General features: G+C 39.1%; 1 protein-coding gene and 1 pseudogene across 3 annotated transcripts; both read right to left on the bottom strand.

Annotated features, from left to right (window-relative positions):
* Positions 1-2,878: 2,878 nt before the first annotated feature.
* LOC143880918 (Tetratricopeptide repeat (TPR)-like superfamily protein) lies at positions 2,879-6,311 on the bottom strand. Of its 2 annotated transcripts, XM_077383898.1 has the most exons (3): positions 6,250-6,311; positions 6,049-6,170; positions 2,879-4,766 (listed from the first exon to the last, which is right to left on the bottom strand). In XM_077383898.1, exon 3 carries the CDS (start codon positions 4,759-4,761, stop codon positions 3,184-3,186), a length of 1,578 nt encoding a protein of 525 aa, XP_077240013.1. In that variant the 5' UTR covers positions 4,762-4,766; positions 6,049-6,170; positions 6,250-6,311; the 3' UTR covers positions 2,879-3,183. The 2 variants fall into 2 exon arrangements, with proteins under 2 accessions (XP_077240013.1, XP_077240012.1); XM_077383897.1 differs by lacking the exons at positions 6,049-6,170; positions 6,250-6,311 and having other exon boundaries at positions 2,879-6,031.
* Positions 6,312-17,504: 11,193 nt separating this feature from the next.
* LOC143881297 (basic blue protein pseudogene) lies at positions 17,505-18,084 on the bottom strand (annotated as a pseudogene). The gene is made up of 2 exons (XR_013251917.1): positions 17,922-18,084; positions 17,505-17,785 (listed from the first exon to the last, which is right to left on the bottom strand). The product of XR_013251917.1 is annotated as a basic blue protein pseudogene (transcript).
* Positions 18,085-20,432: the final 2,348 nt, after the last annotated feature.

The following is a 20,432-nucleotide window of genomic DNA, read 5'->3' as shown; positions in this document are numbered from 1 at the left end:
CATTCAAACGTATGCGGATTAGAAATCTACATACATTTGATTACAATAGAATTCTACAATAAGAAAAAAGAATCTTATAATAGAATTCCCTATGAGAAAATACTTCTAATTGGAAGCATGTTGTGGAGATTCCAATGATGACTGTTTGGAGTTTGTAGAGTGGATGAGTTGGTAGATCTAACAGGGAGTGGACCGCTAGATCGATGATCATTCACCGTAGTAGGGCATTGCTGGTGTTATGGTCAATGCGAGGTCCTATTGACCCTCGCTGATACCATGTAAATCAATGGATTTTCACTAATCTTAGATACTAATCTTCAATGGTTACGATCAATCTAATTAGTGCTTCTATAGATCACTTAAGTGATAAACAAGGAAAGATAAGAAAGATAAAGAAAACTATAAAAAAGAGATAGACTGCTACCAAGGAAACCGACTGCCTAACCAAGATCCGAACCAAGCAAATTCCTACACGCCACATAGAATACGAAGGAGTACTTATGCCTATTAGGTTTCCATATTATTATTCGGGCACTGATAAATCGACCCCCATACAGGGCAGTGTTTAGAGAGACAGACAGAGAGAGAGAGAGAGAGAGAGAGAGAGGAGAGAGAGAGAGAGACATGGGGGTCGATTTAAAATATATGGGGGTATATTTATCACTGCCCTATTATTCAAGAGATTTTTTATGGGTAATTCAAGAGATTATTCTCATCTAAATAAGTTGCCTAATCTAACCTAATTGCCCAATCTAACTGACAGATATTGCCTGGTCTGACATATTCTAACACTTTGGATTAGAAAAGAAATATTTTTGAATTGTTTAACTCAGTATCTACTTACATTTAATTTAATCCATTTCTATTGATAAGCTCGAAGTGCATTACAAAAGTAGGATCTTCAAGCTTGTTTCATTAAAGAGTTTCTAGAACATTAGGCAGGGATCAACTATTTTGATTCTCCACTCAGAGAATGGATCAAGAAAGGGGGTCTATAATAAAACAACCGTAGTTCATGGAAGAAATTCATTTCGAGTTTCATGTGAAACTGCTGAATAACCATGGATGATGAGTTGCAGAATGCAAAGAGAAGAATGTAGTAAGGATAGGCTGCTCCAAAATGACAACAGGGATGTTCAGAGTAAAATGACAAGTGAAGGTTAACAAATGAAGCAATACTACATAAGGACAAAAGATGTGGGTTTGGAATTAAAAAGTAGGTTTAGTATAGAGAATGATGGCATTGATGGTTCACAAAAAAACGATCTAAGACACCAGTCAATATGCGACCACTGCACCATTGAAATCAGACTCAAAAGAGAGCCGATCCACATAAATTTGAAAATGAAGAGTAAGAAGGTTTAACCTTAGTGCCAGAAGTACATAAATGGGATTGACCCTTGAGTGATTTCCACCGATAATGTGAGGATTTTTTTATATTAAAATCTCCTCTATCAGCTTTGGGTAATTTGGCTTATCTTTCTAATAAAGGCATTTTATAGCATGAGCTACAACTCTCACCCTTCACATTGCCTATCTCTAACAATTTATTGGAAATGAGGCCATGTTGTGTACCATCCAGCAGATTTGACCAACAACACTCATTCATCATCCGTGTTGTGTTTAATGGCTTCCTTGTGTGGTTGCATTTAAAGGCTAAATTTTTGTGACTGAACACTTCTCAACATAGAGTTGTTGGCTGAGGGTTGATATGATATTGAAGGGTCATTGGTTTGTTCTAAAAGCTGAGTTTCATGGCCAGCTAGCATTTCACAATATCAACTTAGGTCATTGTAATTCAAGTTGACTTTCATATAGAGGGCTTTTAATTTCTCAGTTTGGACAACCCTCTTGCACAGACAGCATAATTAGCTGATGTGTTTCTGGCATCCTGTCAAAACCAGTCCTGTGCAAGTTCATCTATGTGAATCTCATGCATATCCATATTCTTCCACATATTTAAGCCTATTCATTTATATTTGCTACACTATGAATCTGTTTCTACCTTTCACAGCTCTACAGACTTCTTTTGACTCCACACACTGACCAACCAGAGGCTCCAAACCCCTTGATGTTGTGGAGGACAGCACTTTAGTTGGACTCAATCACAGGTGTAAGAAATGTGGTTATGCTAGAGAAAATCAACTTCAGGCAATTTGCTTACATAGACAATTTTGTAGTTGTGGGTCACAGGATGCATGTGACCATTTCTCAACTAGGTCAGAACTACCTGGGATTGAATTTCTTGTGACATGGACCACAATCCAGTTTGGGTATGAGCTTTCCATAATTACTTTTAAAACTTTTGATGAATCATTCTTGAGATTTTGTAATATAAATTTCGTATTGAAGTATCTAAATTAGAATATTGATGAGGCATTGTACTGTATCTTTCCATGTGTTTGAAGACACTGCCTTGGGTGTTTCGCATACTTGTATTAAGTTTAGCAACAGATAACAAAATATAAAATAAAACAACATCTAATGGGTCTGTTCTCCACGGGGATAGAAATCCTTGGATAAGCTGTTCTAGGGATTGTCCACCCTTCTTGGTTAATCTTATCTTGCACACATCCCCAGGATTGGCTCATCTGCTTGTATAGTATACCCTACTCATTGGGGCTGTTCTTGATGTGAATCGGAGGATAGCGAGCGTATCCAAGGAATAGTATACCCTTCACTATTCCTGAGACCATTTCTTTTTATAGAACCTGATACAATAGCTATATGTGCTTCATTTGCCATCTGAACTTGTAGTCATAAGTAATTATTTTGCTAACTTAACCGGATATCATAGTCATAGGTGAAAAGAGTAGTTCAACATCCATAGATCAGGTGTAAAGAAGTTTGATTCATGTTACAAATAAATTTAAAGTTAAGATTGATAAGTCTTAATAACCCAGAGCAATGAACAGATAAATTGATTAGAATTTGGAAATCTGAGAATAAATCATACAGGGGAATGAACAAATGAATTAATTAGAATTTGGAAAGCTGAGAATAAATCATACAGGCTACAATGTTTAACTTGAGAATCTTGGTTAATGAAGCTTCATTCCTTATTTCCTGACTTTCTTTACTACCCTCTCCCACCTCTCCTAGTTATAGAATTTGCAGTTATGTAATTCTTACCATCTGGTCTGTATCGCGTCATGTTCATCAAGTGAAAATTTTCAGTTATAATCACCAGAAGTCCTTGCACGAACAAACACCAGCTTTAAAATGGTGGAAACGATTTTTATCTCTTATGATGATTTCTCTCCTAACAGCTTTGGACACAAATTTAGAAAAAGTATGACAGTCACCACAGATCCTTAGGTTCTTCATCACCCTCATGGGAGATTCAGGGCTTAAACTTATGAGCCCAAATGCGATGGCAAGTTTCTCACTATGAGTTCCAACCACAGTCTCTTTCTCCTCCATCTCCACATCATGCAGCACTACACTCGTCCGTGGCACATAGCCCATACTCTTCAGCTTCTTCATCAACTCCTCCAACACATTATATATACTTTCAGACTGTGGGTGCAATCTATCTCCTCCATGAAATACATGAATTTCTCCATTCAATTCCACAGAGCTGTAAGCAGCTACTTTCTTAACTCCATTATCTATCATTCTCTGCCTTACCTTCTCAACATTGTCCCACCTCCCAGCGGCTGCATAGATGTTTGACAAAAGCACATGATAAGACGCAGCTTCGGGGGCTAAACTAAAGAGCATATCTGCAACTTGCTGGCCTAATTCGATATTCTGATGAATTGTGCAGGCACCCAATAAGGCTCCCCAAACGCCAGAGTCCGGCTCAATAGGCATACTTTTTATGAAATCATAGGCTTCATTAAGATATCCTGACCGGCCGAGGAGATCAGCCATGCACGCATAATGTTCTATTCTCGGCTGGATTTTGCTATCAGACTTAGACATGGAATTGAAATAATTCCACCCTTGGCTTACTAACCCAGCATGACAACAGGCCGAAAGCACACAAAGAAGAGTGACATGATTTGGTTGCACCCCTTCATTCTGCATCTCAGAGAACATAGCCAACGCTTTTTCACTCTCTCCATTGATTGCATAACCTCCTATCATTGTGCTCCATGAAATAACATTTCTTTGAGGCATTTTTTCAAACACCTGATAGGCCATTTCCATGCTCCCACATTTTGCGTACATATCCACTAATGCATTGTCAACGAACACATTCCTTTCAAGCCCTTGTTCAACAATACGATTATCAATCTGCATCCCAATTTCCAACGATCCCAAATAAGCACACGAAGATAGGACACTGACAAGAGTCACTGGGTCTGGCTTTAGCCCAGCACAATCCATTCGACGAAACAAGTTCACAGCCTTGCCTGCGTGCCCATTTTGCAAATACACTGCAATCAATGCATTCCAAGAGACTAAATCTCTATCCCTCATTGTCTCAAACAAATAATCTGTAGAACCCAAGTCCCCAAACTTTGCATACATGACCATCAATTCAGTCCTCACTATAGTATCAAATGCCAGCCCAAATTTGACAATAAGGGCGTGAATTTCAGCCCCTACCCAAACACTAATCAGCTGGGCACACGCTTTGATCACGAAAGGAAATGAGAATTTATCAGGACGAATTCCCATTTGGTGCATATGTTGGTATAATGTTATAGCATGTGTAGAGAGGTTGTTTTTCACGTAGCCTCTTATGAGGGTGTTCCATAGGAAAGTCCGTGGCTTATGCATTTCATCGAACAGGTGGCGGGCATAGTTCATGTCTCCTAAAAGGATAAGAGCCGTGAGAAGGTCAGTTAGGAGACTGTTTTTATGGGAGAATCCAGTGGTGAGAAGAAGGGAATGAGTTTGTTTGAGTTGGTTGGGGTCTGAGCAATAATGCAAAAGGGAGGCAAAGTCTTCTTTGCGTAAGGGTGGTTTTCGTAGAGCGTCCGAGAACGCGCGGGTATGAGCGGATGCAGCTTGAAATTTAAAGCAGAGTTTGCAGAGATTGATGGCTTGGGCGCGTGCAATGGGGAATAAGATCATGGCTTGGGCGCGTGGAATAGAGATCGATGGCTAGGAATCAGGCGTTTGGCCATAGCTCTCAACCAGGAAATTTCTTTTTCACGGTTGCTAAGCATACCGCTGTTTGGATTGCAGGAAAAATATTATTTACATAATCAAAGGGCTCTCTAACATGAACAGTTGGTGGGCCCAACAAATAATTTGTTTAAATCTTTGAGCCCGCACATATGTTTTTCAAAATGAATCGTACAGCCACTATCATAGGATGATCCAAACCGTCCATTTGATGGACCACAACATAAATAGGTTGCGCCCCAACTCGTCTCTCTAACATGAACGGTTGGTGGACTAAGAATTAATTTGTTTAAATCTTTGTGCTGGTAGGGCCCGACATTTAAATCTATTTTGGGGGCACAACACCTATTTATTTCATATGAAAGGGGGCTAGTACTAGTAGCTAGGGGTGCTACTTGGGTCGGGCTCAACCTCAACCCTACGGGTTCAACCCGATTTTGGCTTGGGTTAGGTTGGCATTTTCTTGGGTTGGGTTAGGTTAGGGTTGAGGCCTAGGCAACAAGACCCGACCTGACCCGACCCCGACCTCTGTCCTTTAGTTTTCTCATGTTTTTCATGTATTATGCTTTTCTTCCTTGTATTTTTCTATTTGTCCCGAGATGAACCCAACTCAACCCGAACCCGAACACAAACCCAAACCGACCCGATTTGGAGGCTGGTTGGGTTAGGGTTGACCATTCTCAACCCGAGGATCGGGTTGGGTTGGGATAGGGTTGAAAGAATGCAATCTCGGGTTGGGTTAGGGTTGGCCTCAACCCGACCCAACCCGATCCGAGTTGCACCCCTACTAGCAGAAAATGATCCAGGTATACGAACCAAACTAGCGTCAAGATTAGACTTAGCCAATTTGAGCCGGATAGATCCTTTCACGTTCTTCATGAAAACTTTTAAAGCATTCATTAGCCGACCCCAACTAGTTTGGAACAAAGGCTTAGTTGAGTTGAAAAAAGGGAGCTAGTAAAATACCTGATTTGTGGTAGAGCAGTCAGAAGTGGTGGAGCAGTCGAACTGGTCCAGCAATTCGTCCATCCTCTTCATCTTGGCGTGGAGCTCTTCAGGGCACGAGAAGGACTCAATTACCAGAAATCCTGCAACAGTGAAAAATTGAAGGGATGATGGAGAGGGCTTTTTTCTTCTTTATTTTTTTGCCTTTTTTATTTGTTTTACCTTGAGAGTGGAAGAATTGAAGTTGCTCGGGACTGAGATTTCAGATTCTTCACATCTTTCACCGATCAACTGGTTAATTGAAGGAGACAGAGAGGTATTTATTTAGGATTTAGTCCTAACAGTTGACCTTGGGTCCTACATGGCAGGTGTGCGTATGATATGGACCGTTGATCTCCCATACCCAATGGATATCCCATCTGAAAGATTATCACATATTGAAAGGAACTGTTCAGCTTCGTTGGACCCTGACGTAGATGCCCAAAAAAACTTCTTCATTGGATGTTCTTAACCCTCCGATTTGTGGAGGTTTGAGATGGACGGCGCTGTATGGAAACATCTATAGATCGAAGGGTTAGAATCATCATGCGGAGAGAATTTTCTGAGCACACCCTATCTATGTCAGGCCCCAACAAATTTAATGGTTTGGATCACCAAAATAATGCACGCCTCACTATAATGTGGGCCTCACTGCTTTTTTGGGGTTGCACGTGCATGGAGGCCCGTCCACCATATAAATTCTCTGTTTTAAAGGGAGTGATATATCCACCCCTTTTGATTACTTGGGGAACCCAGTGTATCAATGACTGCGGAGGGGTTGATGTACTTCACGTAAGAAGGATTCGATGGGGCTGACTACCACGTTGACTGCCGAGGGGTGATGTAATTCACGTCAGAAGGATTCAATGGGGCTGCTTGCCACGTACACTGATGCGGGATGCCCCAAGTAATCAAAAGGGGAGGGTATATCACTTCCCTTTGTAAAATAGTATAATAAAATCAGATTAGATTTAGGACTGTCCCATGGGTTTTTGTCGGGATCTGACTGAAAATAATTTCAGATTCTATATATGATAGGGATCTAAAATGTGTCCATGGATCTAGTTAATCTGCCTAGATCCCGTCCGTTTAAGTTCAGATTCAGATGGTCCATTAGACCGTTTGGGTTCATTGACACCCCTACCTTTGTTCAATACACGCACTTTTCCCTTTATTTTCACTTTCTAGCGGGCTATTAACGGATGCTGTAATTCTCCAGTGCCATTCATAAATTACCCAGAGAACATTAATATGAGAATTTATATGATGGGTGGCCGTGAAAACACGTGAAGTCTTGGAAAACAGGTACGGCCCACTTTTTTTTGATGATCCAAACCGTTCATTTGTTTGGGCACAACGTAGATAGGTTGTGCCCCAAATATCATTTCCATAGGATGATCCTAACCCTCCGATCTGTAGAAGATTCCATAAATGGTTTTTGGAAATCTCCATATTCAGATCAGTTCAGATCGGAGGGTTAGGATTTTCCAATGGAAATGATTTTTGGGGCACTACTTATTTACATTGTGCCCAAACAGATGAACGGTTTGGATCATCAAAAAATGCGGGTCGTACCTACTTTTTGAGACTTCATGTGTTTTCACGGCCACACATCATATAAATTCTCCATTAATATATAAGGAGTGCCAATATCAAAACAAGGTAGCACCGATATCATCTTCATTTATATAGTGTGTGGGAGTTGATTAAGGTCTATAGAAATACACATTGGGCAGGGCAGAAAATTTTGATATAAAGTAAAATACATATTCTTCTAAGCTTCAACTAATGGCTTTATTTCTATATATCCTAGACTTTTGGATATCGTAGGCGATGAACAAAACTTCGCTCCTCAACGTTGAGTAGGAAACTGCTCTGCGATTCTACGTGGGCTAGTCTTGAGGGCTCGAGTAAGATTCTTCCACGTTGAGGGCTCTTTAACGCAAAAAATACTCAACTTTCATGAGGACCATAGTACCCCTAAACCCTTTAACACAGCCACACTTTTAGGTGAAATTTTTTTTAACTTACATGAGTATGATAATACCCCTTGCCATATTGTTTTTTCATCTAAAATAGACTTTTACACAGTTTGCGCAAGTGAGTTTTGAAAAAGGTAATGATATATTCGCCCCCTTTTCTTCCTTGGGCCAGCCCACTACAATGTATCTATGACTACCCTTTTACACTACAAGGGGGTGGCCCAAGAGAGAAAAAGGGGCAAATTTATGAATTCTCTTTTTTCTTCTGTAAATCACAATGTGCGCCTTTGGCCATCAGGAAATTATTTTGAAGGAATGAATTCTTGTTTTTCTTTTGTAAATTACAATGGGCATGTTTGGCCACTAGGAAATTTTTGTAAGCATTTTTTCTTTTTCCTAGAAAGCTTTTACAAGGAAAATCGGAGAGGAGAAAGATTGAAGGCCGAAGAGGAAACGAGAAGGAAGGAGAAGAGAAGGCATAAAAAGAAAGTATAATAGGGCAAAGCGTACGATTGTCTTAAAAAAAAGTTAAAACTTTTTCGTCTAAAGAGTGGAGGCTGCGTTAAAAGGGTTTAGGGGTATTGGTAAAAAAAATTTGCCTAAAAGTGTGGCTACGTTAAAAGGTTTAGGGTACTATGGTCCTCATGAAAGTTGAGTATTTTTTGCATTAAAGAGCCCTCAACATGGAAGAATCTTACTCGCTCACGTAGAATTGTGTAGCAGTTTCCTTCTCAAAGTTGAAGAGTGAAGTTTTGTTCGTAGGCAACGGGGTCTGGAATAATGTTCTTGCTCATTTTTACCGATCTCACCTTGATCAGATAATTTTAGCCATATGATACATAGATGTCCTTTCACTGTTGATCATCGTTAGAATTTTGTCATAGATAGGCTCTATTCGGTATGCATGGGACTTGGGGGCGTTTGGATCTAGCCCTCCCAGACCATGCAATGGCAGGTGCCTCGTGCACTGGCCACCCTAATATTTTCCATGGCAAAATATTCCAAGGTCTAGTACGTACCTTTTCAGATTTCCTTGATTCCAAGGAAAATTTTTGATTTTGGAAGAAAACAAATTCCTTTAGAAAATGAGTTTACCAAACGTTGGAAAAGTTACTTTCAATGAAAAATGAAATCCGGAATTTTTTTCCCTACATCCAGATAGCCCCTCACTTGTGTTAATGCTTAGGGAAGGGATGTATACTGACCCAAAAGCTAACCTTTTCCTCCAGGGCTTAAATAATACTTATTTTTAGTATTTTTTCTTACGGGTCAACGACATACGTACATGAGGCCAAGCATCTTAGCTGCCCTTTGAATGATGGAAATGATGATACACCGATGATATTAAAGATGATAATGATGAGAATAATAGGAAGCAGTCACTTGGGTGGGTGGGAGCAATAAAATTCATTGAATCACATACGCTATCCTGGTTTACAAACAACACAGTCTAACATTTACACAAACTTCAATGCTACCAAGCAAAAATGCACATATTCACTTCACTTAAAAACTGCTTTCCACCTTTCAAAGGTCGATACTAGCTTTAGAATCTTTACGACTCAAAGAAATATCTTTGCATCTCATTAATTTTAGTTGTAGTGCCAATTGATAAGAGCAATCAATGCCACAATTTCCGAGGTCCCAAGCAAGAAGAGCCCTCTCTTTATAAAATATACCCTCAAACCTTTTGAAGGTTTAACCTTGAGAACATGAATTCTGTCTTTCTTGGAAACTTCTACTTAGTCGAGAGCTCTATTAGTCAAAGAGCCAGAAATTTGTGCTAATATTAATTTTCAATTCAGTTGGACCATGACTTATAAATTCATGTACATATTATAAGTAGGCAGCAATATTTTAGGTTAGTGTCTAGCCATGAGAAAGCGTGTTGGCCCCTAAGACAAGCATACTCTTTGAGAAACATGGAGCATTTAAGTCAAACAGATGGATCTCCCCTCATTAACTATAAGAATCTATAACATAATAAGAACCACCTATATTTTAATTTCACAACCTCCTCCATGTTTCCACATAAGTGAGGGAAATTAAAGAAGAAAAGATATCTTGTGAAACCCAACACCCAAAACATCTCAAAACCATAGTTGATTACTCCTTTTTTGCCATTAACACTAGCCACAGCATCAAAATGCATGAGAGTAGCCTGAATTGGTGATGAAATGCGTGGAGGTAAAAAAGAGAAAGAAAGGAAGCCCACTAGTAGCATTTAACGATCCATTTATGAATTTTAAGTGTAGAAACTGATGGCCTGTACAGATGACCAGAGCATTAACACAGTTCTTTAACCGTGTCTCGGTGCCATGATTATTCCTCTCTCTTTCTCTCTCTCTCTTGGCTACATCACAGGCATTCAATTCCAACCACCTTTTTGCAACTTGAAAATGGAAGAATTCGATTTAGCAAACAAACTGATATTCACTACATTCAAGAAGTAAATTATAGTTTAACAACACAAAAAACTTACATGATTTTTCCCATTCAACTCAAATGGTAGCCACCTATAACTTATAGAAGAAACCCTTTGAGTTGAAAGATAATTTGCTACTTACCTGTTGTGAAGAGGATTCGGACCCGTATGGACCTGTCTCTTCTCATCTCCGACCAACTTATCGGTGTTGTCTTTACCGCCACGGCCGCCTAATTCACTGCTCGATGGAATGACACGAAGTGGAGCCATGTTGTGAAACCCAGTTCTACGCGAAGAAGTTCGAATCTCGGCCGAAAATAAGCATGGCTGCATAAGAACTAAGAAGACCCACAAGCACAAAAGTGCATTTTTATGTGGGATATCATTTCTTATTCTTCTTCTTCTAATAAGCCCAATCATGGTGACTATAGGACAATTGCAAAATAATAACAAGATTATAGACAAGAAGGAATGGCAAGGAGGAGGAAGAGAGAAAAGAAATCTGTTTTGGGGTTGTCTTTTCTTATCTCACCTTACCAACATAGGTCACTTCTCTTAATTTACAACAAATGGGTAGTGCCCATTTCAGCCCTTCTATTGATTTTCGGACTCCAAAAAATGCAAGAAGCTTCGATGCCCGAATCCCATGGCGCTGCTCACATGACCCAACCCTTGATTCCAGGAACCTTCTTATGTTTTTATTTTTTGTTGGTTTTGAACTTCGGACCTTTTCTGGTGCTTTGTTTTCTTTTTTTCCCTTCTCTTGTTGCTTAAGTAGATGGGACTCAGTATTTATAGCCGTTGTCTCCGGAATATTCAAATTTTCATGAAATATGAGTTGGAAGGGGTGCTTGGAATCGTACCTTTGCTTGTGGCAGTGGTTATTTTATCTTACATTTTTTTACTCAATTGTAATCTCTGGCCACAGATATTGCCATCAGCCTTGTAATCTTTGGGGAATGAGTGAATGACCAAAGTAATCTTTGTCTTGTTTTGTCTCTTTCTATCTATCTGAGATGGTGGTTGGTTCATTTGTTAGCATTGATCAGATGGTTAGGATTGCTTTGTTGCTGTGGTATCATGATCCACCTATGTAGGGGCAACCAAATGCAGCCTGATCATCTCGATTAAAATTGAGGGCTAGAATTGTCCAAGGGGAATAGATTTTGTACCATGGCACATCCATGACAAAGGCCTAGGAAATAAATGGTTTGGATCAGGAAAGCAAGTGGCCTTCCCTTGTACTTTTCCCTGATCATATTTTTTATTTGAAAAATATGTGCATCACGTTGGAGACACTTTCAATTAGGATGGCCTACATTTTACAACTTAGCCTAATTAGATTTAGGGATTTCTAGCTATAAAGTTAGGGCAACTAAGGCTAATCTCTGAGTCCTAGATTAAAAAGATTATGGTGCATGTGTGAATGGAAACCGACCCTAATCCTTAAATATATATTAAATGGTTGCCTAATAAGAGCAACCCACATCAAGAAACAAGGAGTAGTTTATAGGGTTCTTCTCTCGGTGGCCCCTGATCTACCCAGGCAAGGCCCTAGATTCCAGTGATCTGACAATCAGGACTTGGATAGATTGGAAGACATCTTCAGTGATCGACATATGGTGTTCATTGAGAGCGTCTTCAGCGGTCGGATTGCACGCATTGCAACTCTCTGATCATCATAGCGGGTATGATTCGATTTCAGCATTAAGTTTGAATAAAGCTATCACATCCTTGCTATAAGAACCCAACAGGCTAATGACAGTTTAGTTTAAAGGTAAACAAGGGTTGTATGTATCACTTTTGCTTTAGAGAAATAGAGTATATGCAGGAGGAGTACTGTTAGGGTATATATTTATAAAAATGGTATCCCTTTCATAACTATAGGTACTCCATTCCTTATTTACACTTTTCTAATTTGTTATTTAGGCTAATAATCACTTAAAAAGGTAATAAAAAACCAATCAAAAGTCTTAATAAAGTAAGCATTATCAAGTCAGGGAGTGTGGATATCAAATAAGGTTGTGTTTTTGATTGTCGGAATCAGGAATCAAAATCGGTATCCAATTTCGATTACCTTGGAAACAGAATGGAAATTAAAATAAAAAAACTTAATTCAATTCAGTAAAAATTTCATTCTGATTGAGGCAAATTAGAATACCAACTCTTGGGCAAGAAAAAAATTCTGGCCATTTTTCCCCTATAGTTTTGACCTGGTGTCACTTCTTCCCCTTGATTCCCTTCATTTTTTGAACCAAAAACTGGAATTGGAATAGGATACCGATTCCACTGCCTGATTTCAACAATTAAGTGCACGAGAAACTTTGGAGCTCATGAACTCTTACAAGGAATGTCACCATCTCTTAAAATTTTTGTAAGCGCATTTATAAGATGAAGAGCTCAAAAGACAGGGTATGAATCAAGAGGAGGCAAAATACTTGAGCCACTGGTACGTAAACCCTGAACATTAATTTTCTTTGCACCTTTATTTTAAAAATCTATGAAAACCATGAATAGAATAATCAAGCAGATAATTTAATAGATATTTTAAATCACTTTAATTCTACGAGAAATAAAAAATTATTCGGCTATTCAAAGGAAATTGCATATAAAAAATAGTAAACCTAATGAAAGCATTTTTGTTTGGGATTTGCTAGCGTCCATCGCAAAAGGCATTTTGCGGATAACCTGTAACATGTGAGCAGTCACCTCGTGAATGAAGACAAAATCTGAAAGCGAGTCTGTGTGGGTGCTCTCACATGCAACAACTCATCAGCGAAATGCCTTTTGTGATGGACTCCAGCAAATCCCTCCACACCATAGGATGACCCAAACCGTCCAGTCGATGGGCCACAACGTAAATAGGCTGTGTCTGTTACGAACCCGGATCGGTTCGTAACGTGATTGATCTTCTTAGAGGGAAGATCAGCCTCTTGATCCACTTCGAGGGAAGGATCAGTCATCCTTTGTGCAAAAGACACAATTTCTAGAATAATTTCTTCATTGATAAAATAAAAGATTACGATAACTACTAAAAATATTGTCAACAACCACATTAATATCAAAAGTTAATTTAGATATTGCTAAATCCTAAGTGGGACCTATCTATCTAGGTATGTATCAGTGTCCCAAAAAATATTTCCATAATATGATCCCAACCGTTTGATCTATAGAGGTTTGATTATGGAATTTCTCTACAGATGGGAGTGCTAGGTACAGTCCATTTTGAAAAATCCATCCTAAAAGGGGGTGAATTTATCACCCCCCAAACAAAAATCAATATTTAGCTTTTCTTGGCAGCTGCCAATATCAAACAAGGAGCGTGCAAAAGACGATTGAAAAGGAAAGGATAGTTTTGGGTTGAAGGAAAATAAAAGAGCATTGAATGGAAAACGTAGGACAACTGTAGTCACAGCTGGTTTGAATATCTTTTATTATCTGCACCCCTTCTTTCTCTTGTAAAAATGCCAGTGACAAAGATTCCTATTTAGTTCACAGGATGAAAACTTTCCAGAATTTATTGTTAAAGTTAAAAGCAAAATGCTTTAATATTGCATTCAACTGGCAAAAATTCCTCCAATGATGGTTAGGATTGTCTGATCATTGCAATTTTTATGAACGGCTTGGATCCCTCATAGATAAATACAGGGCTAATCCCTAATGCTCTTAAATCTAAAGGTCCGAGATGAACAAAGTTGTTCAAAAGAATTTTTAAAGTGAGATATCCGCCCCCCATATAAGACAATATTTGGGTCCTACAATGAGACATAGGGGTGTATGTATGTAAAATCAAGGACGTCAATCCATCATAAATCAACCCACAAGGTTTCATCTGATCAAGTTGTCCTCAACGGCATTTAGCCAAACTTATGGTTGTTGTCTGGATCAATGGTTCTGATCCCATAAAGAGGGAGAAGTGGGTCCCAATAACTATCATTTAGGAAGGAACGTAAAAGTGACTTTCTTTTTAGCTTTTGGAATTTTCTCTTTCTAGTTTTTTTATTAAATCTTTATACTTTAATTTTGTGTAATAAAAAAATAATTAAAACTTATTTACTTTACTCACCGTTTGACCCCACTGGGTCACCTACTCGAACCGACCAACACATAAAGCATTCAATCATTAACCTTTTGCCCCATGAAAGTGAACCATTGGCTTTGACAGAATGACTAGGATTGAATCGGTGGAGATTGTGTGGTGCTACCAACTTTGGTAGTTCTAAGACTACTAAGGTGGGCTCGTGGACAATAGAAATGCAAAACACTCAAAAGAGCCTTTTGTTTGATTAAACAATAATGATTGATTTATCGAGCAATTTTTAGGGGTATTGAATATGGATGGTAGGAAGCATGGCTTCTTGAACATTTCAAGGGACCTGGACAAGCCTCGACAGCTATTAGGCTCGCGTTTGGGGCTTCAATATATTATATTTGGATTGAGAGAAATAACCGTCTTCATGGCGAAAATCCTAGGTACAAATCTGATCCTTTCAGCCAAATCCTCTTCACTGTCCTTCATCAACCAAAGAGTGAAAAATTCTGCTATTGGATCCGCCCATCCACTAACTGGTTCAAAATGAATTCTGATGGAAACATCGTTGCTTTGTTCTCTGTTGATGCAGAACCTGCAACTATCCTTGAGCCAGAGCTAAAAGCTATTCTCCATGGTGCTACTCTTGCTATTTCTTCATGTGTGAACTTTTTGTGGATTGAGTCAGATTCCCAATTGGTGGTGAAAATCATAAATGGCGATACCCATTGCCCCTGGAAATCTTTGATGCTTATTCACAACATTAATCTGATCCTATCTAAACCCAATTGCCCGTGTAAAGAAGAAGCATATCTTTATTTTCTATCCCCACCCAACTCCTCTCCATTGTATCTGAAGATGCTTCTGAGTAGCCCTTTCTTTTGTAGTTCTTTTCTTTCTTTTTTTAAGGGCGCTTCTCCCCCCTCCCCTTGACGGCTGGCTAACGTTTTCCCACCATTTGACCTCTCTCTCTCTCTCTCTCTCTCTCTCTCTCCACACACACACACACAACAGGAATAGTTGGTGCGCCCAACAGAAACCGTTGGTGAATGGTGGGCCCATCTTTGAACAACGTAGGCCCCGCCCATATCACACCATAGGATAATCCAATCCGTCCATTTGATGGGCCATAAACGTAAATAGGTTGCGTCTCAAAATATTATTTCCATAGGCTGAATCTAGCCCTCCGATCTAAATAGAAACTATATCTTATGCAACCTCTATAGATTGTAGGGTTGTGATCATCCTACGGAAATGATTTTTGGGGCACAACCTATTTACATTGTGGCCCATCAAATGGACGGCTCGGATCATCCTATGGTCTGGACGGTACACTTCATTTTCAAAAATATGGGTGGGGCCTAAATTGGTACGAATGATGATCCAAACCATGGACGGCTTGGATCATCCTATGTTGTGGACGGTACGCTTCAATTTGAAAAATATCGATGGGGCCTACGATTGGGCCTTAATGTTAGTGTACGACCAACTCCATAGGATTATCCAAACTATGGATGGCTTGGATCATCCTATGTTGTGGACGGGCCTTAATGTTACTGTACGACCACAGGATGATCCAAACCATTCATTTGATGGGTCAACTCTTTTGGGGGCACAACACATTTACGTTATGGCCCATCAAATGGACGGCTCGGATCATCCTATGGTCTGGACAGTACACTTCATTTTCAAAAATGGGTGGGGCCTAAATTGGGCCTTAATGTTACTGTACGAACCACACCATAGGATGATCCAAACCATGGACGGCTTGGATCATCCTATGTTGTGGATGGTACGCTTCAATTTGAAAAAATATTGGTGGGGCCTACGATTGGGCCTTAACGTTACTGTACGACCAACTCCATAGGATTATCCAAACCATGGACGGCTTGGATCGTCCTATCTTGTGGACGGGCCTTAATGTTACTTTACAACCAACTCCATAGAATGATCGAAACCATTCATTTGATGGGCCACAATGTAAATAGGTTGTGCCCCAAAAATCATTTCCATAGGATGATCACAACCCTACAATCTATAGAAGTTGCATAAGATGTAGTTTCTATTTAGATCGGAGGGCTAGGATCAGCCTATGGAAATGATATTTTGGGACGCAACCTATTTACGTTTATGGCCCATCAAATGGACGGTTTGGATTATCCTATGGTGTGGTATGGGAGGGGCCTACATTGTTCAAAGATGGGCCCACCATTCCACCAACGGTTTCTGTTGGGCCCACCAACTGTTCCTGTTGTGTGTGTGGAAAGAGAGAGAGAGAGAGAGACCGGTCAAATGGTGGGAAAGTGACATATACGTTAAATCCTAACGTTTATAGTTTGCCAGCCGTCGCGCGGGGGGGGGGGGGGAGATATCAGGGCCTTTTTTTTTTTTTTTTAATGAAGTCTGGCCGGGGTCTGCCTAACCCTAAATTACCAACAAAAGAAAAAGGGAATGCAGATGGTAGGGTCCATGTTTATTAGAAGCAGTTTTCCTTATTCAGATTGTTTTCTTCTTATTTATGTTATGTCCAGATTCTACCAGTGTCCTTAATTTCCTTTTCCTATTTTGCCGATTCATATTTCCTATTTTGCTCTCCCTATTTTCTATAAGATGTAGATACCTTAATAGCTTTTGGGGCAAGCAATAAGCACTATTAGGGCAAATAGTGCATTTGAGGCCGAGTTTTCTTGAATTAACTAATCCGAGGCCAGAGTTTCCTCGAATTAACTCACAGTTCTTCTCTTTTTTTTGTTTTAATAGAACTGTGTTCTATCAGTCTTCTAGATGAACGGTCTTGATTGTAGAAAGCATATGTGTACAACATGTAAGATTTTAGATTAAGTGCAGTTGATCCATACCATCCATCTAGTTTCAGATTGAAAATGAATAACAATGTGGAATTTCTTCCTGTCTCCCATTGAACAACAGAAAGTATTGACAAAGCAAAAAGGCCCAAAACAACCACGTAAGAAAGAAAAATCCTCTTTTATTTAATATAAAACTGATGGGCCTTTTCTATTTAGCATAAACCTGATGGGCCTTTTAACACAAACATGATGGGATAAGAAAACGCTTTCCAATATTAATCGGCATAAACAAGCATCTGCGTGCCCCAAGAACAATCATTTGGAAAAGTGCTAATAAAAAAGTTGTAACCCTTGGCCAGTGGGATCGAATCATGCCCCGTTATGTAAGTCTTGGAACCTTTTGGAGCAACACAGTTGTAGTAACTAGCTTCGTTCACCACCACAACGTTGTGAAATTCTGGTTTGTAGTTAAAAACTGACCCACATGAAAAAAAAAAAGTTAATGCAGAGAAATATATAGAAGAGGGTCTATGGAAAATCAAGACAATGATATGCAAACATGGAAGAAAACTCCAAGAAAGGGGGGTGCCCGGAGAAAAAAAATTACGTACCAAGGATATCTCCTGCTCTGAAGGTCTTGCCAAGAGGCCACGGCGAGACATCGATGTCCCAACCTTTGTCTCCTTCTCCCACTACGTAGGTGGCGGAGAGAGCAAGCTTGGAATGGAAAAGAAGGCAGAGGAGAAATAACCAGGTCATTTTAGATGGAGCCATTTGGTACAAATGGCAATGGTCTTTGGGTCTATAAATAGAGAGAGAAGAAAGAAGGAAATAACATAGGGAGGGTGAAGGGTGAGCTGTTCTTGGTGAAGATAGAATGTTGTGTTAAGTTTTTTTCCAAGTTGGGAGAAGAATGTTTCTATTATTCATTAATTCAACATGCAGCGTATGGAGAGTTCTAAATATGGTAATATACTTACAGATTTATACAAGGCAAGTGATATATATTCGTCCCCTTTTCTTCTTCGGGCCACCACCTCTGGTGTATTTATTACTGCTTCTTTTACACTATAAAGTGGTTGGGGTGGCCTGGGAAAAGGAGGAGGGGGGGCCTCACGTATAGCTCGTCCTACAGAGTAACAGAGATGATTTACAAGGGTGAGCTGTTCTGCATGAAAATGGAAGGTCGTCTTAAATTTTTTTCCAAGTTGGGAGAAGAATGTTTCTATTATTCATTTCACCTTCACCATGCAGCGTATGGAGAGTTCTAAATATGGTAGTATACTTAAAGATTTGACAAACACCCTGTCTCATAGAAAGTACCTCTGTCTAATAGAAAATGACAAACACCCTTATCTCATAAAAAACAACCAAAATGACATCTCATAGAAAGTAACCTAAATATCCGCATTATATGGGTACAATATTTTGGTCATTTTTTGTGATAGGTATATGTTAATAGCTTTTAGGAAAAATGACCAAAAATTGGATATTCTTCCTGAAATATCGTGTCAGACAGGGTGTTTTCGAAATGACCAAGGAAAGGTAAATCGTACCGACATTTGCCACCTGAGGACCTAAATACCCTTATGGCTTATTAAGTCATCTTCAACCATCATTTCACTTTTTCTTTACATTTTACAAAATGAAGTGATATGTTTTCCCCTGTTTTTACTTGGGATAGCCCCCTCTTGTGTATTTATGATTTCTCTTTTACACTATATGTGGCTGTCCCAAGTAAAAATAGGGTGCAAATATATCATTTCACTTTTTCTTTACGCTTTACACTGGGAAGTGATATATTCACCCTTTTTTTGCTCGGGACAACCCCTCTAGTATATTATGAATTCTCTTTCACACTATAGGGCCTGTCCCAAGTAAAAATTGGCAGGGTGAATATATCATTTCACTTTAATTTGTGTTTCGCACTGTGCAGTGATATATTTGACCCCTTTTTTTACTCGGGACAACCCTTTTACACTATAGGGTGTTGTTCCAAGTAAAAACAAGGGACAAATATATCATTTTCTGTTTTTACAGTGGAAGTGATATCTTCGCCCCCTTTCTTACTTGGAACCAATGTTTTAAATTTAGGGTTTTGGTCAATAACGAAATCGAAATCGACTAAACCCGAAATAGGAGATTTTTTCGGCCGAAATGTCGTCCGAAATTTTAGGGATTTCACCCAAAAATCTGATTTTTTTACAATTATTTAGCATTATCCCAAAATTACCCAAAATTTGGAAATTTTGATCGAAATAAAGTTGGAGAAAAAATAGCTGTGGAATAGATTTCGTTGGATTTTGATCGAAATTTCGGTGAGGACCGAAACGCATTACGAAACCAAAATTTGAAACCTTGCTTGGAACACCCCCCTAGTATATTTTTCGTTTTGTGCCACTTCGAACCACTATTGGACCCTTAGAATCACTAATTTATCGTTTTGTGCCAGTTTGAAACACTATTGGACCCTCTGAACTATTATTCTCTTGCATCAAACAATTTGAACCACTATTTAGATAGTTGAACCAATACTTAGAGAGTTGAACCACTATTTGAAGCCTCTGAACTACTATTAGACCTATTTAGACAATTTGAACCACTATTTTAGACAGTTTGAACCAATATTTAGACGGTTGAACCACTGCTTGGAGCCTCTGAACTACTATTGGACCTATTCAAACAGTTTGAGCTACTATTAAGACAATTGAACAAATATTTACACCCTTTGAACCACTATTAGACATATTCAGCCAATTTGAACCACTATTTAATTAGTTCGAACTAATATTTAATTTGGAGCCTCCGAACCACTATTAGACCTATTTAGACAATGGTTCAAACTAACTAAATAGTGGTTCAGAGGCTCCAATTAGTGGTTCAAACTAAGGTTTTAAATTTCGGCCAAAATTGAAAATTTCTCCAATTTAGCCGAAATTTCTCAAAAAGTATTAATTTCGTGTCCCTTTACGAAATTTCGATTTCGGTGGGGATCGAAATTAACCCCGAAACCTAAATTTAAAACCTTGGTTCAAACTAACTATAGTGGTTCAACTATCTGAATAGGTCTAATAGTGGTTAAGAGGCCCAAGAAAGTGGTTCAACTGTCTAAATGTTGGTTC

The sequence above is a fragment of the Tasmannia lanceolata genome, unplaced genomic scaffold, assembly GCF_043159265.1.
Source record: "Tasmannia lanceolata isolate RefF3 unplaced genomic scaffold, GAP_Taslan_0.1 ptg000007l, whole genome shotgun sequence".
Taxonomy (NCBI): domain Eukaryota; kingdom Viridiplantae; phylum Streptophyta; class Magnoliopsida; order Canellales; family Winteraceae; genus Tasmannia; species Tasmannia lanceolata.
Note: the sequence above shows the minus strand (reverse complement) of the source record. Positions and strands in the feature narration are given on the sequence as shown.

Excerpts from the sequence above, each read along its gene's own strand:
- LOC143880918 (XM_077383897.1), bottom strand. The coding sequence starts at position 5,028 with ATGATCTTATTCCCCATTGCACGCGCCCAAGCCATCAATCTCTGCAAA.